The sequence below is a fragment of the Clarias gariepinus genome, chromosome 18 (genome assembly GCF_024256425.1).
Source record: "Clarias gariepinus isolate MV-2021 ecotype Netherlands chromosome 18, CGAR_prim_01v2, whole genome shotgun sequence".
In the NCBI taxonomy this organism is placed as follows: domain Eukaryota; kingdom Metazoa; phylum Chordata; class Actinopteri; order Siluriformes; family Clariidae; genus Clarias; species Clarias gariepinus.
Window position 1 is genome coordinate 11,462,101 of NC_071117.1, and position 26,491 is coordinate 11,488,591.

General features: G+C 38.1%; 2 protein-coding genes across 5 annotated transcripts; both read right to left on the reverse strand.

The window, feature by feature from the left end:
- Positions 1 to 2,173: 2,173 nt before the first annotated feature.
- Positions 2,174 to 11,344, reverse strand: nsun3 (NOP2/Sun RNA methyltransferase 3). The gene is made up of 6 exons (XM_053477695.1): positions 11,186 to 11,344; positions 10,938 to 11,068; positions 8,569 to 8,912; positions 8,178 to 8,332; positions 4,911 to 5,032; positions 2,174 to 2,773 (listed from the first exon to the last, which is right to left on the reverse strand). Exons 1-6 carry the CDS (start codon positions 11,309 to 11,311, stop codon positions 2,506 to 2,508), a joined length of 1,146 nt encoding a protein of 381 aa, XP_053333670.1. The 5' UTR covers positions 11,312 to 11,344; the 3' UTR covers positions 2,174 to 2,505.
- A 3,216-nt stretch (positions 11,345 to 14,560) lies between these two features.
- Positions 14,561 to 25,810, reverse strand: arl13b (ADP-ribosylation factor-like 13b). 4 transcript variants are annotated; one of them, XM_053477244.1, is made up of 10 exons: positions 25,210 to 25,810; positions 22,872 to 22,942; positions 21,578 to 21,827; positions 21,313 to 21,418; positions 20,945 to 21,147; positions 19,498 to 19,612; positions 19,231 to 19,393; positions 18,864 to 18,980; positions 17,543 to 17,611; positions 14,561 to 16,208 (listed from the first exon to the last, which is right to left on the reverse strand). In XM_053477244.1, the coding sequence occupies exons 1-10, from the start codon at positions 25,266 to 25,268 to the stop codon at positions 16,132 to 16,134; spliced, it is 1,230 nt and encodes a 409-aa protein (XP_053333219.1). In that variant the 5' UTR covers positions 25,269 to 25,810; the 3' UTR covers positions 14,561 to 16,131. The 4 variants fall into 4 exon arrangements, with proteins under 4 accessions (XP_053333219.1, XP_053333220.1, XP_053333218.1 ...); XM_053477245.1 differs by lacking the exon at positions 25,210 to 25,810 and adding an exon at positions 23,105 to 23,251 and having other exon boundaries at positions 14,561 to 16,042; XM_053477243.1 differs by lacking the exon at positions 25,210 to 25,810 and adding an exon at positions 23,105 to 23,251.
- Between the last annotated feature and the right edge of the window lie 681 nt (positions 25,811 to 26,491).

Sequence of the window (26,491 nt, forward strand, 5' to 3'; positions counted from 1 at the left end):
CAGCATCTGAAGTCCATTTTCTTTTATTATTCGAATTTAACTTGAATGGATCGGATGGAAAAGGGCGTCTCCTGGTATTACACATGCAGGTATTCCAAAACAACTAACCAAAGCACTTGGACTTCACAAGAAATGTGCTGCGGTATCTGGCACCAAGATGTTAGCACCAGATCATTTAAATCCGATAAGATGCGAGACATGGACCTCATTGTCCAGCACATCCCACACAGATGCTCGATCGGATTGAGATCTCAGGAATTTGAAGGCCATCTGAACTGTTTGTCATGTTCCTCAAATCACTTCCTGAAACATTCCCTGGAGATGCTTTTGATTGTGAATAGAGGTTATACAGTAACAGTTTATTAATCAAAGACTTTCATAATATTTGTTCATATATTAGTTAGTGGCTCATACTCTACAATTCTTACCCTAAAGTCCACTTTAATTTTTACTTTCAGTCAATTTTAAAACCAAATTATCTAAACTAATAGTAGTTTAATTTCATACCGTAAGTTTCTATAAATTACACTTTAAAAGAAAAGGTCTTTAAATTACTCTGCTTGAGGCTACTAATTCAGTTGTACAATAAAAAAAAAAAAAATCAAGTCCATACTAATTTAGAAATTATCCAGAGCTATGCAAAAGTGTTAAAACCATTTTAGTCTAAAGTTGATATTAAGATTCTAAGAGAGCTGAGGAAAAGGTGCACATGCACTTTATTTGGTGAGCTTTACATTCAATTGACTTTCAGTTTTCATTTACTGTAAATTGCAGCTCCGGGAGCTCGATCTGTTTATAACCACATCCCAAAAAAGTTACACTTCCTTTGCTAAACCTAGTCTAGTCGTTGCAAAAGTCACTTTTGGAATGGAGAAACCTTTGGGGATGGGGGAAAATAGTGTATTTGTATGCAAGCTGTGACTTTTTTTTTTAAAGGTCAAAGGGTGAGCTGCTGCTTGTCTGTTGGTTCCTGAAAACCCATGTATATTGAATATGGTAAATGCACAATCCAGTTTCTCCATTAACAGGTTTAAACCTACTGTTTAAACACAACTGGAGCTTCCTTCAGCTCTTTTTTTTTTTCTTACTTTGTACTTATCTTTTTTTTCCTTTTTTTGCATTTTCCATTTCATTGTAAACCTGCTTTTAAATCTTTATTGTGCTTTGATTTCTTCTGGCAAAAAAAAAAGGTTTTCAGACAAAATGTTTGATAACATCCTTAATAAATCTAGTTAACTGATGAGATCTATATATGTTCAAGTCAAACCGCACTTTCGATTGCACAGAATAACAGAATACACTTATGAACTTGCAACATAATACATGTAACTCCCTTTATTTCTCTATATAACCCACTGCTACTCTAATGCACTTATACCAGAGTTTCACTCGTGCTTGGATTCCATCAATTCCGTGTACCCGAGACGGGGTACACCCTGGACAAGGTGCCAATACTTCACAGGGCAGATACACTCACACGTTACAGGCACTTTGGGACCACCATTTAGACTAATATGCATGTCTCTGGACTGTAGGAGGAAACCGGAATGGACGTAGGAATCCCACCATGTACAGGGAGAACATTCAAACTCCACACATACACAGATCTGAGGCAACAATCGAACCCTCGACCCAGGAGGTGTGAAACCACTGTACTGTTTTCAATTAAACCCAAGGCTGGTTTTAAATATTTTTGCTGTGCACCTTGGGCTTTTAAGTCCTTGATTTTTAGGATGTAAAAATAAAGAGAGACAATGGGGAAAATAAAGCAAGGACACTGGAAGAAGAGAAATTTAAAAAGCCATTGCTTTTGAAAATTAATTTTAAGACCATGCGTACCTTGAGCTGTAAAAGGTAAAAAAAAAAAAAAAAAAAGGAAAGAAAATCTTCTTAAATACAATATGGCCCTCATAATCCAATGGCACAAAAGTGATGATACTTTCATTTTTTTTAAAAATCAATTCATGCCAAGCAACATTCCTTGTAAAGTCCAAAAAATCTCATTTAAACACTATTGCTAAAGTACTAACGATTCATTCCTACCTTGCCTGACCAATTCAGCTTGAATGTAATAAAACCGACCTAACAGTTTAAAGAAACAAGCACCAGGTAAGGAATAAAGCACTTAGAGGCATGCTGTTAGAATATAAAAATAAATAAATAAATGATCAAAGACGTGTTGGAGTGTTTTATTTCTCCTTCATCACAGCAATCTGCTGATGATTACAGTGTTTTATTTTTAATGAAGGTCACATCGTACTTCTTCTGATCCATTTATAGTGACATTTATTGTTGTAGAACAACAGGGACTAGTGTTCAGGCTTTTACCTCTGACTGTTACAAAGCGCCGAGGCTCACATCGAAACTCTCCGTAAATGTTAAACAAGCATCTCCTTAACGGTTACTGCCGGTACCGCTGCCAGAGCTGTTGTTATACGATATTAGTCCACACCTTCTGATCGATCGGATTTAAACAATCATGTGGTGCTATGAGTGAGTAGCTGTTCAGCAGGTCCTCCTCAATCTGCACACATACATTGGTCCCCAAGTTCGTCCCTGTTCCGGCACCACCAAACAACCCAGCGGAGGTCGGAGGTGGGCGAATTTAAAATGACCAGAGAGAGAGACAATCAGTTCTTCCTCCAGTTCTGCAAGCTCCACCCCGTGGACGGTGGAAAGTACCGCCTCCATGACTGACTGGTTCTCAGCGCTGGAAAGGGTGCAGGTGGAGTAAACTACAATCCCTCCGGGACGCACCGCTGACAAGGCTGAACTGAAACATACATAAACACAAGGCACACACATACACGCACGCACACGAGTCACACCCAGAGAGAGAGAGAAATCTGATAATAGCCATCGTGTTGCCTGAAAGGTCATCATTATTATCTTTAAGGTCAGCGAGCCACAGTCTCATATATCACTTCAGGTTTAATTCACTACACATATTTAGACTATATATAAAAAAATAAAAATAAAAAAGCGATCGTGTGAGGTAGCTGTGTGTGTCCTGGACTCTCCTGGTGGTAACATCATTAAAGAAGCAAGACAGGAGTGTAACACAAGCACGCAGTCAGTACCTGCTGACAGCAATGTACCAAATATCCCTAACGGTATGCAAGCCTGCTGAGAAACATCTGCCTTCATGCATTCATCACTCATCGCACGACACTTTGCTTGCCGATCGAAGCTGAATTATTTTGAGATTTTCAAGGTGGGAATAACACGACTTCGATTAGTCACTCTGAACCAATTCCATTTCTTCTAGAAACAGACTATTCCTAAAATGGCGGTCATGAATAAGCTCACAATACCCTTTTTAATTTCAACCTTCTCTCTGGTTACAGCATAACTTTGAGCACATACTGTATGTAGCTCACGTATACCTTATACATTAGAGAATTTTCAATGAAAAAGTTATGTACAGGGTTACTTTTGTGTGATATTACATGTATCATGACACTAATTTATATTAAATTTTTACTGTATATGTTAGCATTTGAAGTGGCGAAACGTTGCAGTTTCTCATAATCCTACCTCTATAGAACTATTTACTGGTAGTAACCGACTTACGAACATTTAAATTACGAATTTCCGCAGATATGAACGAAACATTCGGGGATGTGAACAAATCATGGACGTAGCTCATCTGTATTGTACAAAAAAAAATAGACACTGCAGTGCAACAGATATCAATTTTTACAATTATATACAATATTTTCAGTGTGTAAGTAAATGTATAAAATGTCCAAAGTCCTGTATACTGTATGTGTGTGTGCATGGAAAAAATTAGTCGGCCTCCTCAGTTTCTATAATTCAGTCCAGAAGCATGATTATAAAAAATGTCTGTCCTGTAATGCTGCCCTGATGGTGAATAATTATAATTTCGTAAAATCCTCAACAAAACAGAGTTCACAGTCAAATACGGTGGAAAACAGCGCTGAGACAAAATGGCATCTGGGATTCTCACACATTTGACATTTGTGTGAGATTAATTTTCTTAGGCATGGTTACAGTTTTTGCGCACATGATGGCTGTGTGCGGAAAGGAGATGGAGATTTAGTCAAGTGAATTGGTATGATTTACATCAGATATTCGCGTCGAAGGCGTATAAGACTCACTTTGTCGGACTTAAGAACAAATCAGACATATGAATGTGCTTCCAGAATGGAACTCGTTTGAAAGTCGGGGACTACCTGTACATAATAGTTTTGGGAAAATTATTTCCTAAATTTGTTTAGAATTTGAACAAAATTTTATAATTTTTTTTTATTCAAATCTGAATATTTATACAGTCGTGTAGAATCGGCACCTGGGTATCGTGATAATATCGTATCGGGTGATCCCTGGTGAGTACGGTCCCTATTACATACATACAAATTGTATATTTTGACACGTAAGCTGCATTAACCAGTATTATGCAAGTTACATTTTCCTGAAGAGTCGGATGACGAAAGTAAATGTTCCCTTGTAGACAGTTTGGCACAAGCGCGAGATCCAATTATTTCACATCTGAGAGAAAATCTACTTGGGATTGATTTTTTTTTTTTTTTTAATCTCTTTTTTATTTTTTTTCTATGAGGTTTTCAGCTCTTCAACTACTTTTCAATTTCATTTCCATTCATTATTAATAACACTCGGTTAGTGGTAGTGTCGAAACACCATAAGCACAATCGTGCACATATTGTACGTCTGATCTATGTCTTGACTTACATAATATGTTAAAATGAAAAAAGATTTTTATGAAATCTGATATCTGTTGGGGGGGAAAACAGAAGCCTTCATAACATCTAATGTAGATTTCTGTCAGTTGTCAGTGAGTGTTTATACAGCCTCTGTACGCCACCCTTAGGTTGGAGCGTCTGTGTATTTTGTGCAGATCAAAGTTAAGGCATGTCTAAGACACTCACCAGATGAGCTCCTTTTGTAGCTGAGGTAGTTTAGCGCGCTCTCTCAGCCGCAGCTCCCCCTGCTGGGCTCCGGGGCTAAACAGCCAACTGCGGTCGTTGGAGCATGGGGCATCTACTAGCACCTGACACAGGGGACAGACACACAGAAACACACCAGGGAACGTGTGTGAATCTTAGCGAGAGGAAAATGAGGGGGAAAATATTCCATGCGCCTGATGGGAATAGCGACGGGAGTCGAGTGGCAGCACGCTGTGAAGGGAAACGGAGGATGTGAGCCTCTGCTAAGCTAAAGCCCGCAAGGAAACTCTCACAAACAGACACACACACACAGCTCAAAATGACAAACACACAGCACTCATGAGGGAATTGAAAGAAAGCGAACATCTGAAATTAGCAGATGGAGGACACACCTGAGTTACAGCGGAGTTTGGCAATTAAAAAAAATAAAGCAGAAAAGATAACAAAACATACATAAATAAATAAATAAAAATGCCCTGAAAAAATAGTGTATAAATTTCTTAATTAGGCTTCAATATTTAAAACAGCATGACTGTTTTATTTACTTTCTTCTCTCTCTCTCTCTCTCTCTCTCTCTCGCTGTCTACTTGCTCCAGCTTAGCTTCTCTCAGAGATTAAGGTTTTCGCTCCTCATTAGAGTCGGCTCACTGTGAGAGTCTTGATGAACAGAGACTCGAGCGTCTGGCTGCACGCGCGCCAGCTTAATTCCCCCATAATTTCAGTCCGTCACAATTCCATTGCCTACACGGCTCGCACTAGAGAGCCACTCTCAAGGCAACGTTCCCCAGAGTGCATGATGGTACAAAATAATGCTTCAGAGTGGGGGGGGGAGAAAAAAAGCCATGATGAAGCACATCACTGCAATGAAATCATAGTTCTGTTCAAATGAGTCAGGATGAAGTGGTGGAGCCGTCCTGAGAGAAATCGTACATGCAGGCTGGGGAAAAGTGCCTGCTTCTGACAGGTGAGGGTAATTCTGCTTCACTTCCTGGCTTTTGTCAGAGTGACTGATGAAGATGGCCCAGCGTTTCCCTTTAGACGGATGACACATCATGCAAAATGCCAACGCTTCCACCTAGTGAATAAAGCGGTGCACTACACCGTACTATATTACTGCATTAGATCATTCCTAATATGTGTATTTTTTTTTACTTGCCTCGTGCTTTAAAGATTACTTGCTTAAATAATTTAAATACTTTAAAGCTTCTTGCATAAAATGTATTATTGATATAGCTAAGCTACTTTTACATAGAACAACAAACCAGACAAAACTTAAATGTTAGTATATCAACTATACATGTTTATTGTATTAACCCACTATCTGCATATATACAATAGATATATAGATATAATATAATTATAGATAAAATGAAATATAAAAACGAACATTCATCAAATTATTTTTTTACCTTTAACCATGAGCTTAACCTCATTTACTTATAAACTTTTACGACATATATCTAGACTTTGCTTGTAACTAACTAATGTCTTTTCTTATTGACTTAAACACTTTTTGTACTTATGGTCTTACTTGCTTAGTTACATACTCAAGCCACTTTATTTCTGGTCTTTACTTACCTTAGTATGGTCGTTACTTACATTTAACCTGGATTATTTTCCTTACTTAATTTACTAACGGATTTAAATTACTTTTATTTATTTATTTATTTACTTATTTTAATTTATATTTACTCTACTTTATTTATATAACAACTTGCTGACTGTACCTACCTTACATATAGATTTTATTTACTTACTTATAACATTTTTCATACTTTACTTATATATATGAAATACGTTACTTTATCACTTAGGTTGTTTATACTTATTTTTTATCTTCTTCTTCTTCTTTGTCTTTCGGCTGTTCCCTTTCAGGGGTCGCCACAGCGAATCATTTGCCTCCATCTAACCCTATCCTCTGCATCCTCTTCTCTCACACCAACTAACTTCATGTCCTCTCTCTCACTGCATCCATAAATCTCCTCTTAGGTCTTCCTCTAGACCTCCTGCTTGGCAGTTCCAACCTCAGCATCCTTCTACCGATATATTCACAATCTCTCCTCTGCACATGTCCAAACCACCTCAATCTGGCCTCTCTGACTTTATCTCCAAAACATCTAACGTGGGTTGTCCCTCTGATAAACTCATTCTTAATCCTATCCATCCTTGTCACTCCCAAAGAGAACCTCAACATCTTCAGCTCTGCTACCTCCAACTCTGCCTCCTGTCTTTTCTTCAGCGCCACTGTCTCTAAGCCGTAGAGCATCGCTGGTCTCACCACTGTCCTGTACAACTTTCCTTTCATTCTCGCTGAACTTATTTTTTATCTGTAATTAGTTGTTATTAACTGTAAATTATGATGAAATGAAAAACTGGCAACAAGAAATCCCGTAGCCTGGTCACTTTCAATTTTATTATATAATATATCTATATATTTGTTACGTAGCAACCAAATAATTAGGTTTTAAAAATAAATAAATAAATCTAAATCTAAGTGTAAAGTCTATAACTTAAATATCAGAGTAGTTGAAGGCAGATGGTAGACAGATAGTGATCCACACCACTGACATGTCGTTCAATAAACTAATAATTAAATCACGAGCGCTGCTTTATGATGTACAGCCCATTAAACCATTAAAGTAAAAGGCTGATTCAGCATGCTGTGTAAAGCCCCTTCACGCTGTATGACTGGCGTGTTTCTCCTGAAGGATGGTTGGCGTCTCCAGTGTCTCTGTGTAAGAGGAAACGTGTGTGTGTGTGTGTGTGTGTGTGTGCAGATTTTGCCAACACTACTAGTACTACTTAAAAATAACTGAGTCAGTCTGAGGAAAAACGCAGACATCAGGAAAATGTTTAATTGCTTTAAAAAAAAGAAAAAGAAAAGAAAAACCTGAAGTGGTCAGGTGGAGCTGAGGAGCAAAAAAATATATGGCTTGGCTTTAAAGGGGCAATGAAATTATTATTTTTTTAATATAGAGGTAAAACAACAAAAGTTATGATACTTACAATCAAATGCAATTTAAAAAACAGTAAAAACTTTGATATTTCTTTTCAGAAGTACTTATGTCTTGTCTTTTATGTTGGCTGAATTGTATATGTGCTAGCTTAAAAAAAAGCAATTCTGATGTATTAAGAGCTCAAAGTCATATAATTTACAGATAAACTAAATATTGTGTAAACAGTTGTGAAATATCTAAGGTCAAACAATTGCAAAATTTTAAACTGTTAAAGCAAACATGGGTTTCGTACCTTGTCGAACATCTTAAGCTTTGTTATCCCGATGTCCCTGCCGTCCTCGTTGGTCACGGTGAGGGTGTCTCTGAGTGCATGAGGTACATACGACTCCAGAGTCTTCACCAGCCATGCGTACCTGCTCTTGTCCACTTCGTTACAATGCAGCAGCCCTGAGAGTCACATGATCATCATATAAGCAACAGCATCGGGGTTAAAAGAAGATATAAAATATATAGGATGCAATTATTAGACAAATGATTAAGTTAAATAAAAGAAATGATCAGTGTTGGGCAATCTGCTGTGGTATAAGAGGAATAAAACACATCAAAACCTGCAGTTAACAATAAATAATTAACAAGCCATAGTAGGGTTATATTATTACTCTCATCACTAAGCAGTGTTGTACCTGGGTTTGCTGTTTGCAGTACAGCGAGGGCTTTCCCTCCCGGAGCGGAGCACAGATCCAGCACTCTCTCTCCGTCCTTCACGTCCAGAGCGAGCACGGGCAGCAGGGACGCGGCATTCAGCAGGTAGTACTGCTTCAGCCAGCCCTCTCTGTGTCTTTGAGTGGGCAGACGCACTGCATCTTTATGGACGAGACACTGGAGAGGCCACGTGTTAGGAGGATCGGGTTGAGAGAGAAGGCTGTAATAGCCACGGGATTTTAATACAGCCCTGACATCCAGGTGATCACTGAAGCGATTCAGTAGGACGCCATACTGCCAACAGTGAGGATTCAGCAGGACTTCCCTTTAAAAAAAACACACACACACACACACACACACACACACACACACACACACACACACACAAAATCTTATAGCCCTTAACATTTAATAGAATAATTTGTGTGAGTTAGTAACTTCTCTTCAAGGGGTAGGTCTTCATGTCTTTTATGTGTATGTGTGTGTTAATCTTACTGATTAAAACCTTAAAGGACCTTTAAAACCTTCGAGTTGGTACCTTGATCGGTTAAGGCTGCGGGTTACTGGGTTATTAATCGGAAGGTTGTGGATTCAAGCCCAAGCACTGCTAAGTTGCCACTGTTGCCCTGGAGGAAGGCCTTTAATCCTATCTGCTCTAGGGGGCGCTGTAACCTGGCTGACCCTGCACTCTGAACCCAGCCTCCTAAAAATTACTTTCACAATGTAAGGTACATGTGAAAAATAACTGAATTATTATTATCATTATTACTATTATTATTATTTAAAAATTTGGATTTACTCGTTTAAATAAGTTTTCAAAAATGTCAACAAAATAAAACAAGTTCCTCACAGGAGTAAAAGAATTACAGTCAAATAAAATATGTCTAATGGACAGATAAACACTTTTTGTAAAAAAAGTAAAATAAAAAATGTGTGTAGCCTTTGAGTGTCCTGTTCTGTATAAATGACTTGATCCCAACAATTAATAAAAGGAAATGTATGTTTTGTTCCAACATCAAGATTTATTTCATGTAGCTTAGAGGGTTCGATTAGTTTAGGTTTTGTCTGCTTGATCATTACCAGGGATTCCTGTGTCAAAGTATTCAACAACAAAAAAAAAAAAATCAGTTAAAATGATATTATTGTAAAAATGATAATTGATATTTCCACGATTGTTGGAAGATCTGTTTTCGAATGCTAGTTCTGATCGCTTAGAAGATGTTGATGCATTTTCATTGACAGCTGCTACAAATCACTGGTTTGTATTAAAAAGTAAAAAGAGAGTCTGATAAGATAATGAATGCTTAATGTAAATCATAACTTGTTTCACAGATGCTCAACACAATTATAAATATTATATAAGGTAACTATAAACAGAAATAAAAAATGTCAACATTTAATAGAAACGAGAATCAAGGTGCCAATGTGATTTGCATTCTGTAATACTGCAAACTCCGCAGACGCAAGGCTGCATTTAATTAATCTTTTTTTAAGTGTAAAATTGTAATGAAATTGTAATAAGCTGACAATTATAAAATCGTGATAATCAGAAAGGAGTGAAACGATTCCTCGAGTAATAAGATTACAAAAAATGATCAATGAAAAATCTTCTGCTTCGAAGCTTCTTTTAATTAATGTTAAAAACTTACGTTATATTTTTGCGCAATTTTGTTTGGCATGACACAGTGTGCTTCCGGATGCAAGCCGTCAGTAAACAACGAGAAAGAAGAAGCGCTTACATTACCCACCAAAGCGAAAGGAGACGCTGTGTATTGATTCGAGGGAGCGTTCTGGTGCGGGCTGCAAAATGGAAGGGAGCGATAAAATTACATTAAAATGTATTTTAATGTGTGCCTTAGTTGTTTTGATACTTAAAGTCATTTGAAATACTTTTTTTTTTGTGCATCTGAGAAAAGGCTTTAAAATAGGAATGTATGGCACTGTAATTCATCTTAGTCAACTTTAAGCTATTCCTTATATTGAGAATAATGACAATGTTTATTTTTAAAATGAAAGTAGATTTTTTTCTAAAAAGAAAACCAATTAATCTTTGTTTCTCTTATGTATTTTACTTTCCTCTTTAATTAAGCAAAAGTAAAAAAAATTTCCCGATTACTCGATTAGATTTTCGGTAGAATACTCGATTACTAAAATATTCGACAGCTACAGCCCTATCATCAGCACCTAAGCACTGTGATGTATCTTATCAGGTGGTGATTGGTAATTCCCATGACTTCTGTCTTACCAGAGACACTGTATGAACAAAAGTATTGGCCCGAAACCTGCAATGCCATTGTATCCAAATACATATACTTCAATATGGAGTTATGGCCTCTGGCTGAAAGCTCACCTTGCAGAAAGCCAGACTTGTCCCAGTTCGTGTGTGTACTGGTTGTTAAAATGCTCCAGTACTGACTCACACACCTTTCTCTCGGCTCTGCTCCTCTTCTTCTTCTCCTCCTCCTCCTCATTTATCCGAAGCTTTAAAAAAAACCGTTAAAGAAAGATTGTTACCATGACAACGCACGCGCCTGACCCGTTTTTTTTTTTTTTTTTTAGTTAAAAAATGTTTAAAGTGGAGTTTAAACGGGAACAAACCCCGGTGTGAAGTCCTCTCCTGACCCGGTCCGGCGTGACGGAGACATGGACACTGTCTAAGCCTAAACTTATCACATAACTGCGTGTCAATACACTTATTTTTAACAAACATTTTAATGAAAACATTGACGCAGCATCATCGAGCGATAGTGAAACATCGGTCCGTCCGCGTAATGTGACCCCCAGAAACGCGGATCGTCACTATTCGTTCCGTTTAAAAAAGGTGGGGTAAACTTTCCGCTCCACACGATACGATATCGATTTTTAATGCAAGAATTTAATATTTGACGATAGTGGCTTAGTGGTTAGCACTGTCGCCTTGCGCCTCCAGGGTCCGGGTTCGATTCCCACCTCGGGGTCAGTGTGCGGGGAGTTTGCATGTTCTCCCCCTGCTTGGTGGGTTTCCTCCGGGTTCTCCGGTTTCCTCCCACAGTCCAAAAACAGGCAGATTATGCTAATTGGTGTTCCCAAATTAGGAGTAGTGTGTGTGTGTGTGTGTGTGTGCCCTGTGATGGATTGGCACCCTGTCAGCTCATGCATGTGGATGAAGGTAGATAGCACTTTCCTTCAAGTGTGTTATGCTGCCCTGTGAAGGGCGTGGCCATCTGTTTGAATCAACGAGAAAGTGATATCACTTTGCAGGTAAAAAATTAAATAAATGTTGTGGACATTCAATAATCAAAAACAGAAGATACAGCTTAATGATTAATATAGAGATTTCATACATGCAGCACAAAGTTTAGAAGCTGAAGAAAGATACAGCTCTTTTTCGCTGTTTGTATTTCAGTAATAGAAGAGCAAAGCTCAGAGGGGGTGCAAACTAATGACTACTGCATTGTCATGTGACAAAGTAGCATAAAGTATGTTAATGCACTATCCATTCTCAGTATGTATTGTTTACTCATAAATGCAAACATTTGTAAAATTAATAGTTAATATATAAAAATTTGGGATGCAGATTATTATTATTTATTTTATAATTCAGAAACTATTTGTAACATTTCCCACCTGAAGTTGAAGTATGTGTGTTAGCCTAAAAAGGAAAGTACGGCAATGTGCATAGACACACACTGGAAACCCGTGGTTTCAGATCTAAAACATTTTCCTTAAAGACAAAAAATCCATGCTTGGGTTACGAAGGGTAACAATACAACGCATACTCATCTGTACCATAATTACACATACACTTACAGTTCTTTTTTTTTATTTTATTTTTTTAAGTTTTATCCTGCAGAGAAGCTGACTGCTGAAAGCACTGAATAGAGCACAACCCTGAGCTTAAATGACGAAGTTTAGTGTCCGGTCAGTGTTCTCTTCAACAAGAAAACCTCTGAAGATGTCATCCGTGAAATGAGAAAAAGCACGAGACTTGGGTGATTCATCATCCAGACATATCTTAAGGTTCATCCACTTTTTAAATCACTAATGAAACATAAGTCATTAGTTTTATAATGGAGACTTACATGCTTAACCTCGGTTGTACAGAGTGATTATTGAGTTACTGTAACCTTCCTAGTGGCTTTAAACAAGCCTGGCCATTTCCTTTAGAGCTTTCTCATCAACAAAGTATTTCTACTAACAGCTTGCACATCAACGCATGCTTTTGCAGCATTCTGTGCGACATGTTTTGTGTGAGGTTTTAAAATAAATAAACCAGTGCATCTGGTAGCAACAATCATGCCATGATGGTTCATATGAAGGTTAGCTTAATGTCTTGACCTGTATCTTTGTAATTGAATGCATTGCAGAGGTACTACGTGACTGGCAACTGGATAAATGCATAAAACAGCAGTACACACTTAAATAATAACCTGCCGGATTGTTGAGACTCCAATGAATTAAAGAACATGTATATAAAAAAATACAATGCAGGTAGTCCTCAACTTACGAACAAGTTCCGTTCCAAGAGCACGTTTGTAAGTCTGATTTGTTCTTAGGTCCGACTCGTATACACTTTTGACACTAATATACAGTGTAAAGCATACTGTACCAATCCACTTGACTAAATTTGTCCCCTTTCCCGACACTGCCATCATGTCTCCAAGAAACATAATCGTACCTGAAAAATGAATCTCAGTGAAATGTAACAATGTTGTCGCAAAGGAGAATCACAGAGGCCATTTTGTCTCAGAGCTGTTTTCCAGTGTATTGGACTGTGAACTCTGTTTAGTTGAGGATTTTTAAAAAAATTTGGATTATTCACCATCAGGACAGCTTTACAGGACAGATATTTTCTATCATTGTGCTCCAAGACCGATAAGGGTCGACTCATTGCACCTGCACCCCCACACACACATACAATACACCGGACTTTTTTTTAACTTCACTTACACACAGAAAATATTGTATATAATTGTAAATATTGGTATCTGCCACTCTGTAACTGGTATCTGAAGTGTCTAATTTTTGTTCAATACACGTGAGCTACGTCCGTGACTGAAACAAAAGTAAAACTATAATCTGTTCGTACCTGCAGAAACTCAAATGTTCGTAAGTCTGGGACTACCTGTATAAAAAGTCACACTGGCTATGAAATTTAAGTCTCACAATGATACAAAACACTATATTATAATAAAAACTTTTCCTAGTTGATTAAATGACCTTGAACAAGCTTACACTAACCCCATTGGTCAGGCATTTGGTTGTCCAATAGTGAGCGATACTGAAATTCTGGCATGTTATGCTAGACACCAGAGTTTGACCTGGCAACGTGATGTCACAAAACTGATCTGGTTTCTGACAGTAATGCTTAGTATTAGAGTGGTCCATACTGTATCAATGTGTATGTAACAAATAAAGTAGTCTAAATAAATGAATAATTTGTACACATGTGCTTGATGTTTTAACCCTAATCCTAAAAGAAATAAGAGTGGTTTGGGTAAAAGATGTAATATTAAGAACACATATCAGAATGAATTAATTGAAAATCTGTCCATAACATTTAATGCCAGTTAATATTAGAAAACTATAACATAAAATTCAGAGGTTTTTACTGTATATCCAGCACTAGTGGTGTGTCCATGCAGCCATTTTTAACTATTAAAGCTTACTTCTTCATTTCATATAACCCTCTCCCATGCAGCTGCTGAAAGCTTAGATCTTAAAGGAGCTCAGGGCTCCCCCAAAAGTGTGTAATTTAAGGCTCCAGCTGTAAAATATAGCATCAGACACCATTTATGTCACTACTCCTCTGAACATGCTGCAAAAATGCAGCAGAGAGGATGTCCTTATATAAGGTCACATTTGGGGGTGCTTGTCTAACTTCCCTGCTAATGTCCCAGTCAACAACAACAAAAATTTTGCATAATAGGTCCCCTTCAACCCTTAAATAACCTTTCAAGCAACTTTTGAACAGAATTACTATTAAACCGGATGCCAAATGGATAAAAAATATTTATGCATTTAATTGCATTCATATTAAAACAAGATGGATAAAAAGTGCATGTAACAAATCAGTAAGAGAATGTGATATAGAAAAAAAAAAAAAAAAACAGTTATCTATTTGAAATGAATTACAATACAATTCTGGGAAGAAAAAATCAACAAGGAGTGTTATATAAAATCATACATGTTAGCAAAAACATGAGGGGCCCCACAGGGCTAATTTAAAAATAATACTAATTTTTTTTTTTTAAACTTAATGTAGTGTGTGGCTAATGTTCCAGCTTAATTTGACATTTGGTGCTTTGGGAACTGTTTCTCTGCAAAACAAAACAGGATTTAAATAATAGTTTTAATCCGTAACAGTCGCAACTGCTACAACTGGATAAAAAATTTAAACATAGCACTATGTTGTAGTCTGTACATGCCACAAAACAACTAAAATACATGATTGATAAAGTGTCTATGAACCAGTGATAATGAAATGCCTCGTAGTGAACTCGCTTAAAAATTTTGCTGTTTCCCATTGGGAAAATAGTCACATTAAAGGAAAAGTCCACGCTGAACAGCATTAAACATGTTTAGCTGTTTAATTTAGAAATATCTGTAATGGCTGCGTGTTGATCGTTTCTGCATTTTTCTCCTTTCTCTAAGAAGTTAAGTGTATGTAAGGCGCTACCTTGAGGTCACAGAATTCTGTGCAGTTTCAATGGGAGAATCTTCACGTACATCAAACATAAAGGGGTTAGTTTTAGGTATAAAAAATTTAACACTTCTTTTCTCACTCACCCTTTTAAGGTGCAAGATATTTATAAATGAGAACTTCATGAGGATTGAAGTTGTAGAGAAGACAGCTGTATGAGGCGAGCATACGTCAGGGATTAATTTAAGGAATTATTTCCTATGCCAGATGTTCACGGTGAACTTTTCCTTTAAATTGTGTGGTTAACTGCTGGCCAGCTTTTTACTTGTGTATTACATCCGTGCAGTTTGTATGGAACATAAAATACCGGTTCAAGTCTTCATTACATGCTCATGCACGAGCCTTCACGGAGTTTGAAGCTTGCGAGTGAGTGGGAGCGATTTCTTCACCAGCGTCTGTTCAGCACAGTTGTAGCGTTATTTAATATACACCTTAATCTGTTGTTTTTTTTGTTTGTTTTTTTAAAAAAAAGCAGTTCACAGTTATATATGTGATTCTAAAAATAAAGATTTACACATAAAACAATTCGATGAACATTATAATCGTACTATTTGCCATTATTCTTTGTTTGGTGGAAAAATAAAAGATTATTTTTTATATATATACTGTAGATCTGAATTCAGTCACTGCTGAGGGCTTAAACTGAAAATCACTGAGAGTCTCTGTGGAATTCGAGCCCTTGGCTGGTCACATGATCCCTCTGAGCAAGCCGATTGGTTCCTCTTGCTGTCGCTGGCGTCGCTGGTGATTGTTCTGTATTTACACAGCACGGGCTTGGAGATGAGAGAAATGAAAGAAAAAAAAACAGTGATTGGTGGAGATGAATCATCTCTAACCATATGACAGGAAAGAGAAGGAAAGGCTAGGAAATGACATCATGAGTTTCGCCGTTTGGTCTCTGTCTAATTGCTACGGGTGGGAGGGGCTTGCCATAGAAATCTGCCAATAGGAAAGAACCACGGAAGAAACTTTAGTTAGAGCCACGCTATTAAAGGAGCAGTTTGTAATGTTTTTTTTTCTTTATAAAGCGAAGTGCAATTGTCATTCACTTCCTGTGTGTTAAAAGTCAACTTCAAGAATACTCGTATTCACTTTAGGAAGAAACACAAACCTAGAAACATTTCTTAAAACATTACAAACTGCACCTTAAAAGTCAAAACCAGAAAATCACATTCCACCTTTGATTCAGCGTTAACTGAACACAGTGTACAACGAAGTGTTAAATTCCACTCCAGCAGTGTTACTGAAAAGGATCGGTGGAAAAAAAAAAAAAAAAAACTCAACACAGACCGCTGCGGTTAGATGTTAATGAAGATTTTTTTAATTATCCAGATCATTTCCGCTGATTACTTCCACTAAAGTAATAAAAGCCAAAACAACTGGACCCTTTTATGTGCTGAAATTCAAATAAAAAAATATTAAATAATATTTAAAAGGAGTATAAAAAAAAAATAAATAAATAAACTGTGAATATATTTTCCAAACACTCGTTTTGTGAGTACATTACAACTCATAAGAAATTAGATTGAGATTGCTCCTATTTATTATAATTTTTAATAAAGCCACCACTGATTTTTTCACATTAAATTAAATGATGTAGATCAAATTAAAGAAATGGGAGCAAATGTTTTCCTGCGACAGGTTGCAAAGTGCCTAAAGATACAATAAAAAAATTGGTTGTTTATGTGTCAACCTTAGCAGCGGCCTTATTTTCCCTCTCATCTGTTGATCTTCTCCTATTGAAACATTCAGCATCACCAGTGAACTAATCACCGGCCTGATCTTCATCTGCACCTGGTTCATGAATAAAGTTTTTTTAAATAAATACGAAAAAGTCAGGCTCTTTGAAAGCACATATGAAGACACGAGGGGTGGCTCAAGACTTCCGTACTGTATCATTTTCATCTTTTTTTCTTTAGAGAGAAGAATCTTCCTTATGTATTAAAAGTGTAAAGTCCAGTTGCCTTGACCTGCATTTAAAGTCATGCAATGCAGGTTAAACCACAAACCTACAGGACCATCTTAGAAAAGTCCTGGATTATTTCATGGTAATAAAGAAAGATTAGTACTGGAGACATTGTAGAAGAGAAAAGATGGAGAGATCATTTCCTGAGTCATGAGCATGCATGGTGAGGTACAGAGTCTCTGCGTGGGCATGCTCTGTAAGAGTGTGTGTGATGTTCATGATCAAGAATACGTTGGAAAACGATGTGGAAGTTCATGGTGACAACATGCAAACTGTGAAGTGGCGGGATTATTAAATAAAGAGTTACCAGAACGCCTTGTATCTCCAAGAGGCTCGAGCTTGGGAAGTCTAGAAACTTTGGGAGTAGCCCATCCAACTACAAACAGAAGTAACACAACACATCGTAAAGATGTTTTCTTTGCGTTTGTTCATTTGTTTTTAAATCGATGGAACACTTAGAGAGTAGCAGGACACTGAAAGAGAATCTGGAGGGTTATTTTTATTTTTTAAATGTACAGTGTATATCGAGAATATAACATGAGAGATTTCCTGTTCCACTCTGACTGAATGCTAAGATTTGATTGGCCAGTGCATTATGTATTTCTTTTTATTTATTAGCACAGATACCTGCAACTGTAGCATGAATAAAAGATTAATATTCGTGCTCTCATTATTAAATGTACAACAGACACGTACAGGTAGTCCCTGATTTACGAACAAGTTTGGTTCCGGTAGCACGTTCGTAAGTCTGATGTGTTCTTAAGCGAGTCTTATACGCCTTTGACACGAATATACAATATAAAGCATACCGATACACTTGAGTAAATCTCGGTCCCCTTTCTCCATACTGCCATCATGTGGCCAAAAAACCAGAACCGCACCTAAGGAAATCAATCCTAAATGTGAAACGTGGCAGTGTTGTCTCGCGAAGGGAATTCCGCCCACCATTTTGTCTCGAAGATGTTTTGTACTGTATTGGACTGTGAACTCTGTTTTGTTGCGGATTTCCCGAAATTAGGATTATTCACCATCAGAACAGCTTTAAAGGACAGACATTTTACATCATTGGACTGATTCAATGAAACCGGTGAGGCCGACTCATTTTCCCGCCCCCCCAAACACACATACGGACTTTAGACATTTTGTACCTTCACTTTACACATAATTATTTTTTTTTTTTTTTTACATTACACGTTAAGTGAACCGGGAGTAGAACTGTGGTCTGTTTATATTTGCTGAAAATTCGTAACTTGAATGTTCGTAAGTCGGGGACTACCTCTCATTTGAAAAATGTGTTTAAAAAGAAGCCATTTATTATTTGATAATGACATAGTAAAGTTTTTTTTTCCAATGTTTATTTTAACATTTATGTCTTAATTGTTAGTTGTAACTGCTCAGTCTTGGTTACACTTTCTTTCCGTCATGTGCGAGTGACAGACACGAGCTCGGATTGAGACTGAGAGAGAGAGAACGAGAGAGCGAATGACTCTCTATCACAACCATTAGAAAAACTCATTCAACACCTGCCAACCAATCAGATTTAAGAACTGCATTATATTTCACACACAGTAAATAAGTATAAGATGATAAATCATTACATATCTAACACTCAGACAGCATTGTCTTACCTGGCGCGGGAGGTGGAGATGGGCTCTTTGCGGGGCCATCCATTACGAGAGGGTCGACCCGGTTTTTCCGCTTGAGACGTATTTTCTTGCGCTTCTTTTTCGTCTGGTCTGTCAGCCCTAAGAATTTCATTTAAGTTTTTATTCGAGTGAACGAGGAACTTCTGGGTAATTTATGGATATGTGTGCACTTCAGACATCAAATTATCTACAGTCTGAGCTCTGATTTTTCACAGAAACCAGACTGCCACCATTAACCTAAGAGTGGAACCACTGGAATACAAATTAGACCACTTGCTCTGCTAAAACTGCATAATGCTCATAATTATTCGTCCGACGATTGAGCAGTCGCATTGGATAAGACGCTGACCTGATTCTGGGCTCTCTGCCGTCTGCCGTTCACTCTCTTCCTCTTCATGTTCTTCCTCCTCATCTTCCTCATCTTCGTCCTCCTGTTTGCCCTTTGGCTCGTCCTGCACGACCTCGTCTCCTTGCTTTTTCATCTCCATTTCTTTCTGTAGCTTGTTTTTATTCTGGACAGAAAAAAACAGGACAGAATTAAGCTTGGACACACGCAATTATTCTTTTTATTCAATTATTCACTGTACAAAAGTTACATGTCAGGCAGAACACTTACTTCTGCCACGATATGGTTTATTGGCTGAAATGGGTTGGACATGTCGGCATCCTCGGGCTCCTCCTCCTTTATTTGCATGCCAGCTTTCTCCGCCTCTTCACGCTCTTGTCTGTCTCTATGCGAGAAAAAAAATAAGCCTTGATGGTGCTACAGAGATTATTTTGTCTTGGCACTCAGTACTCTATAACATGAGGAAAAGGAGGTTGCAGATTACATTAACTTAATCATGTCCATAGAAAATTTCTAAATTCACATTACACCTCAGAGCAGGATTATCTTTTAATCCAACGTGCATTATGGAATTCATCACTGACATTCGTCCCAATCCACTGAGATGCGTTGTTCATTCCTTATAGCTCGAGCAGTAGTGTTTCCCGGGTCACGGGCGCGGCCTATCAGGAGTAGTTTGCGCGCGCATTGACAGGATGTTACAAGCTGAGTCATCTTTAACTATTTGTCATCACAGCACTATTACTCGGGCCAAAGAGAAGAGACGACATTTGGGCCCATTTTTATAAGGCGCCGTATGCGGCTTAAATCAAACTTCATTCAAACACACAAACAAACTGTGTGTGCGTCTCAAAGGTGTGTGCGCGCATTTCAGTTGTTTAAGCAGTTAGTAATATATGTGTATGTGTGACTGTTTTATACGTTTGTGTGACTGTGTTTCATGTGCGTGTTCATGAGTAAAGTTTCGTTAAAATAAATACAATTAGCTGAAAACATTAGATAAAAAGATGCATTGTAAAATGTTAAGATAATTATTTTGTGAAAAACCTTAAAAATGGTTTTGGCTAGACTAGAGTTAATTAATAATAATCTTATTGCAAAAAGGTGATGTTTTTCTTGACTAAAACTAGACTAAAATTTCCAGATTTTTAGTCGACTTAAACTTAAACAAAATTAGAATAAGACTGACTAAATATAATAAAAACTAACAGGGACATGTATCCTGGGACTACGACTAAGACTAAAATTGAAAATGGCTGACAAAATAAACACTATTGAGGTTCCTGTCCTAAAATAACAACTGACTGTTTTTGTTGTTACATAATTACCTAATTCCACACGTGTTATTTCATAGTTTTGAAATCCTTAGTATCGTTATAGAATGTAGAAAATATATTACTAAACAAAAACAAAGTTATTTGAAAGTGACCCCAAACTTTTAGAGCTGTATTGTACAAGAAATAAAACACTTTTGGGATGTGGGGTTACGAGAAAAAAAAAACAAAATAATATATTATCATTATTATTAATTATAAATTATACATAATAATAATAATAATAATAATAATAATAATAATAATAATGTATAATAATAATAATAAACTATGGAGTAATAATTTAATAAGAGTTCACTGTGCACCTTTTTGTTATTGTTCATTTTCATCCATTCATTCATTAATTTATTCATAAAAAAAAAAAAAAAAAATTAAAAACAGACCTCTCTTCTCGGATGCGTTTCACTCGCTCGGCTCTCTCCTTCTTATCCTGCTCCTCCTGTCCGCGCTGCTCGGCCGTGTCCCTCTGAACGCGCTCCGTGATCGCCTCGTAATCCTTGGCGATGTTATTTAGCAGCCAGTTTAGACCGTTCTTAATGGACTTGTCGAGCTTCTTTCCATAACCCAGGACTGCTGAGCATGGCTCCTGACAAAACAATTAACGCTCGTTTTTAATTACTGTATAGCTTTAAATATTATTTGTTTCTAACTTTATTTACAAATAATGCTTTTGTTCAATTGTACACAAATCATTAATTATGTAGTTATTATTAAAACCTTCTAGCTGTATTGTGAGTAGTAAAGAACTTACAATCTGACAGAGACACTTGTTCTCGTTGACGAGCTTTTCCAGTGACAGGCTCTCAATGATGTCAGCTTCAGCCATCGCTCCGTCTCGGTCCTGCTTGTTAGCCAAGCTGAGGGGGAAAGTAAAAAAAATATATTTTAATAAAAGAAAGAGAGGGTGCTGTAAGTGACAGTCCCAAGGGCAAGATGTTACAAGCACATGGGTAAAGACCTGCACATAAGAGGATCTGAGAGAGAAAGAGAGAGAGAGAGAGAACACCAAGACTTACACTAGCACGGGTTTGCCGGCGATGCGAGGGTGCCGCAGCACTTCTGCCATGGTGTCTCTGGTCTCCTGGATCCTCTGCACATCGCTCGAGTCCACAACGAACACCACGCCGTACGACTCCGAGTAGTAGTTCTTCCAGATGCCCCGGATCCGCTTTCCTCCGCCGAGGTCAAAGATCGTGACCTCGAACTTGCCCTGCTTCAGGTCCACTTTGGAGAAGCCGACCGTTGGGGCTACGTCCACAGGACTCTCTAGGGGCAGACATTCAAACCAAACACTGAAATATATAATTTCACTAAATTTACTTTGTAATTAACAGTTTGTAAATCACTTGTCTGGGGGTAAAAAAATCCTCTCGTCTATTAAAAGTTGCCTCAAAATACAAGGCTGAGACAAACTTATTCGCACCACGGCTGTGGAAATTATTTTAATTCACTTTTAGAAAAGACTAATAAATAATTTTTTTGACACAACCTCCTTGCTTTTCAAACACTTTGTCCGTCTGTTAACAAGCTGTCGTATTCTCTCAATAAAAAAAATAACGTTTTAGGCTGAGCTAAGAGCCATGGATGTGTTGCTGTCTTCACTTCTTTGTCCTAGTAGGGCTGCATTCAGGAGACCAAACAGATGAAAGTCAGATGGAGTGAGATCAGGACTGTAGGGAGGATGCTTTAACACCTCAAAACAAAATGTCGACAGCGTGGGCAGAAGTGTTTGGACGAGCATCATCATGCAAGACTTCAGCTCTTCAATGAGCGTCTCGCTTTAACAAACAGTGTTAATTGTTAAACCCTTTTTCTGATGATTCATTGATGAATTTAGCTGATGGTTGAATTTTTGAACTTTTTCTTGATGATGTTTCCGTTCCATACTCTGCTGTTTACTTTCAGGCTCACAGTCATGAATCCGTGTCTCGTCACCAGTAACAATTCTATTTAAGAAACTTTCACCTTCCTTAGAGTATCGGGTCTGAATGTTGTTTACAAATATCCAAACGATTCTGTTTACGCTTTTCTTTGAGTTGTTTCGGCATCAGATACACCCTCAGATCACAAAACAAAACAGAACAAATCACTGCATGATGCTCTTCTTACGAGTGGGGTATAAATTTGTGCTCACACCGCAGTTACAAATGACCTGATGTAACACGTTCACACACCTGCACAGCAGTGACCCGGCGAGACAGTAGCCTTGAACAAAGAGCGCTGATGAGACTAATAACTGGAGTGTGGATAATTTTTGACTCACCCTCATATATTTAAAACACTCCCATAATACAGTGGTGTTGGGCTTACCTCCCTGGATGCCTCGTACTGTAGCGGTTTTCCCAGCATTGTCCAGTCCCACCATTACCAGCGTCACTTTCCTGTGACCCAACACACACACACACACAAACACACACAAACACACACACACCTGCATTAGTTACTACATATATAGAACTCAACCATAAGATGCAATAAGCGGACCACCGTAGAAAAATCCTCTTAACCTTCAAAGGCAGAAGCGTCTCCTCAATGATACTAACCTGTGGCACTTGCGCCACAAAGACATCAGGCGCCCTATCCAAGTGACCGTCCTCTGTAACCATGAAGACTTCATCGATCGTTAAAACGAGCAGAGATGCTAGCTATCTGTCCGTCCTTTCCTAGCGCCGGCTGTGCGGTAACAACAAAACAAACGCTCTCCTGTTAAACCTGGCTGTGCAGGGATTAGCCAGGGATTTCCAACTTAACCCTGCTGTGGGATCAGCGCTAAAGGACAAATGCTGCTTACCTGATTAGCACATACACAGATTTGGAACTGATGTCAGAGAGTCTGTATCAAAAAATAACTAAATGAAACAAAAAATTCTTCCAACCAGAAGCAAGATTTGTTGAGCTTTAGAATGTGTTAAAAAGTAAATCTTGGTTTCCCTTCTCTGGCCAAGTTAACCTGTCTCAGGAGTTTTTTTTTTTTAGTTTTTTTTTTTAACTCGGTCACTTCAGGTCAATGTTAACTGTGAGAGAAAATTACGAACCATCATACAGGTTAATCTGAGTGATAAAAAAGTGGGCGGCTTTAACGTTTAATGCTAAACGACGCTTGTAATCACACAAAGAGTGAGGTTTGTACTTGTTGCGTTCTTGCATCAAGACTCATAAGATAAAATTATTAAACACATTTCTCAGATAGTCAGCTCTGGGTGGATGAGCTACAACAGCAGATGAGCACACCACGCTGGTAAGCCAAGGTCTTATTACAGGTCACGCCACATTTCCATCCCCTTAGCTAGTAACAAAAGTAGTCAAAAAGCCGACTTTTTGATATCAGTACGAGTCTATAGCTCACATTTATTATGTCAGCTAAGAAAACTCAACACCAAGTGCAAATTCTGACTGAGTAGTGTTTTGTTATATACACAACCACACACAATGACATGCAAAGAAATGCGTACACGACTGTTTGTGACATAAAAGGAAAATAAGAGAAGTAAAATGCCAATAGAAGAGAATGTAAAATCTACAATCACCATTTATTGATCGCCATTATTCCCAACAGTCAATCACTAATTGCTATCATTCTCAAAGATCAATAACTGATTCAATTCAATTCAGTTTTATTTGTATAGCGCTTTTAACAATTGTCATTGTCGCAAAGCAGCTTTACACAATCAAAAGAATTATTTAAGTTTGTATGGAATGTAAATGTGTATGAATTAGTCCCTGGTGAGCAAGCCAAAGGCGACAGTGGCAAGGAAAAACCCGAGATGGTAATAGGAAGAAACCTTAAAAGGAACCAGACTCAATAGGGAACCCATCCTCATGTGGGTGAAATGACCATTTCGATCACTAATCAGAATTGTTCCATCAATCACTTATCGCCATTTGTTTTTCCAAAGACCAATCACTAACCAACATCGCTACCGAAAAGACCAATCACTGACCACCATCACTCCCTAAAAGACCAATCACTGACCACCATCGACCTCCAGAGACCAATCACTGACCACCATCGATCCTCAAAATCCAATCACTAATAAACACACTGTATATGTTTAAACTTTTAACTATTCGGGGGTCGTTAAGTTGGGGCTCAGTGGTTAAGTTGCCCCTGCTGGTTGCCCCTTGATCAAAACCCTTACACCTCAACTGCTCAGAGGTAAATTTCAGATAACACATAAGTCGCTCTGGATAAGGGCGTCCCTAAGCTGTTTGCCGAGACCAATCATTTAAAGTCAGTTTCTTAAAATATTTCTTTAAGTAAATAATAAGACTGAGTAAATATTTTCATCATGGCTGCTGCTTCTTTTTGTCAGTGTTCCTGAGAGAAAGTATTTTGTAAATGTCCAAAAGTGTCTCCTGTGCAGGATGCCCTCACCAGAAAACTATCTGTAATCCATTATGAGCTCGAGTCAAACTTAATATACCAGTGATCATAACAAGGAACATATTCATCCATGACGTCATCTAGATACTTTTCCCTGAAGCGACCGGTTACCATGCCAACGCCGGATCTACAGTATAACTAGTCACCTGATCATTATATGCACGCGCGCGCACGTGCGTGTGAGATTGTAAAGGTGTGTTATACGGAGTTTAAATGAATGAGGTAATCAATGTGTGAGGAACAGGCCGGTGTAATGAGTCTCACCTGGCAGGCTCTCTCCACCGTTTCAGCCAGCTGCAGCAGTTCGCCATCAGACTGAACATCACAGGCCAAACACATGGACGTGCAGACTTCTCCTTTCTCTCTCACACACACTCAACTAACCTGGTAAAACCTAAGGTTAACTAGTAACAGTTACCTCGAGGAGATAAACAGCGCTGGCATTCTGAGCGTTTACACAGAGTTAACCAGTGAGGAGATAGAGCTCGGATAAACATCAGAGCATCTTTACCTTTAAAAAAACAAAAACATATATATAAACGCTATACTATATCTATTATTACTAATTAACTCGTTTAACCCCGAGCCTACATCCTAACTCATCTCTTTACATCCCATAATAACCCGTTTATCAAACACAATGCTAACATAGCTAACCTGTCCTCGGTAGCTAGCTCATTCGTAAATGTTAATACGCTACGTTCGTAGCTCCTACAGATATTTTGCCTTTATCTTTAATTATTTTTATTTAAAACGAGCCTTTTAAAAACGTCTATCGCTCGGTTTAGTCGAGTTTCCTAATGCTAGCCCTTAATTAAAAAGCTCATTGCTTCTTCTGCTTTTTTTTGTTTACGCCACCGGCTGCTATGGCTGCGGCCGTGATTTTATCCGTCCCAATCCACACACTATCACACTAACTAGTCTGCCTCTATAAGGCCGCCGAGTATTGTGTCGTAACGCACTATCGAGTGCCCTAGTTCCTGGTTTGCAACATAGCCCCTACATAGAGACCGTTATATATACAAAAAAAAAACAACCAGCGCCCCTAGTGGAGTGAACGTGTAATCGTAGGATTAGTACTGCGGCATGCGCTGTACTGAATCACTGTCCCACTTATACATACACAAACATGTATTCATTATACACACATACACAGATCATCCATAACATTATGACCACCTTCTCACAGTTGCTACAGTACAATTTCAATACAATGGCAGCTGGCGGTGGTGGGATATGTTAGGCATCAAGTGACCCTTTTTTTCCTAGAAGTCGACATGTTGGAAGCAGAATTTTTTTTTTAAAGAATTTAAGTGACTTTGACAGAAGTCAGAGTAGATGACCTAGACAACTGGGTCAGAGCAACTATAAAACCGCAGCTTGTGTTTGATGCTCCTGGTCTGCAGAAGTCAGGACCAAAAGTTATCCAAGAAAGGAAAAAAAAAGTCTGATTCAATAAAAGCGCCACTGTAGCTCAAATTGAGAAAAAGGTTAAAAGATGGTTGTGGTGGAAAAGTGTCAGGGTGCAGAAGGGGCAATATTAGGC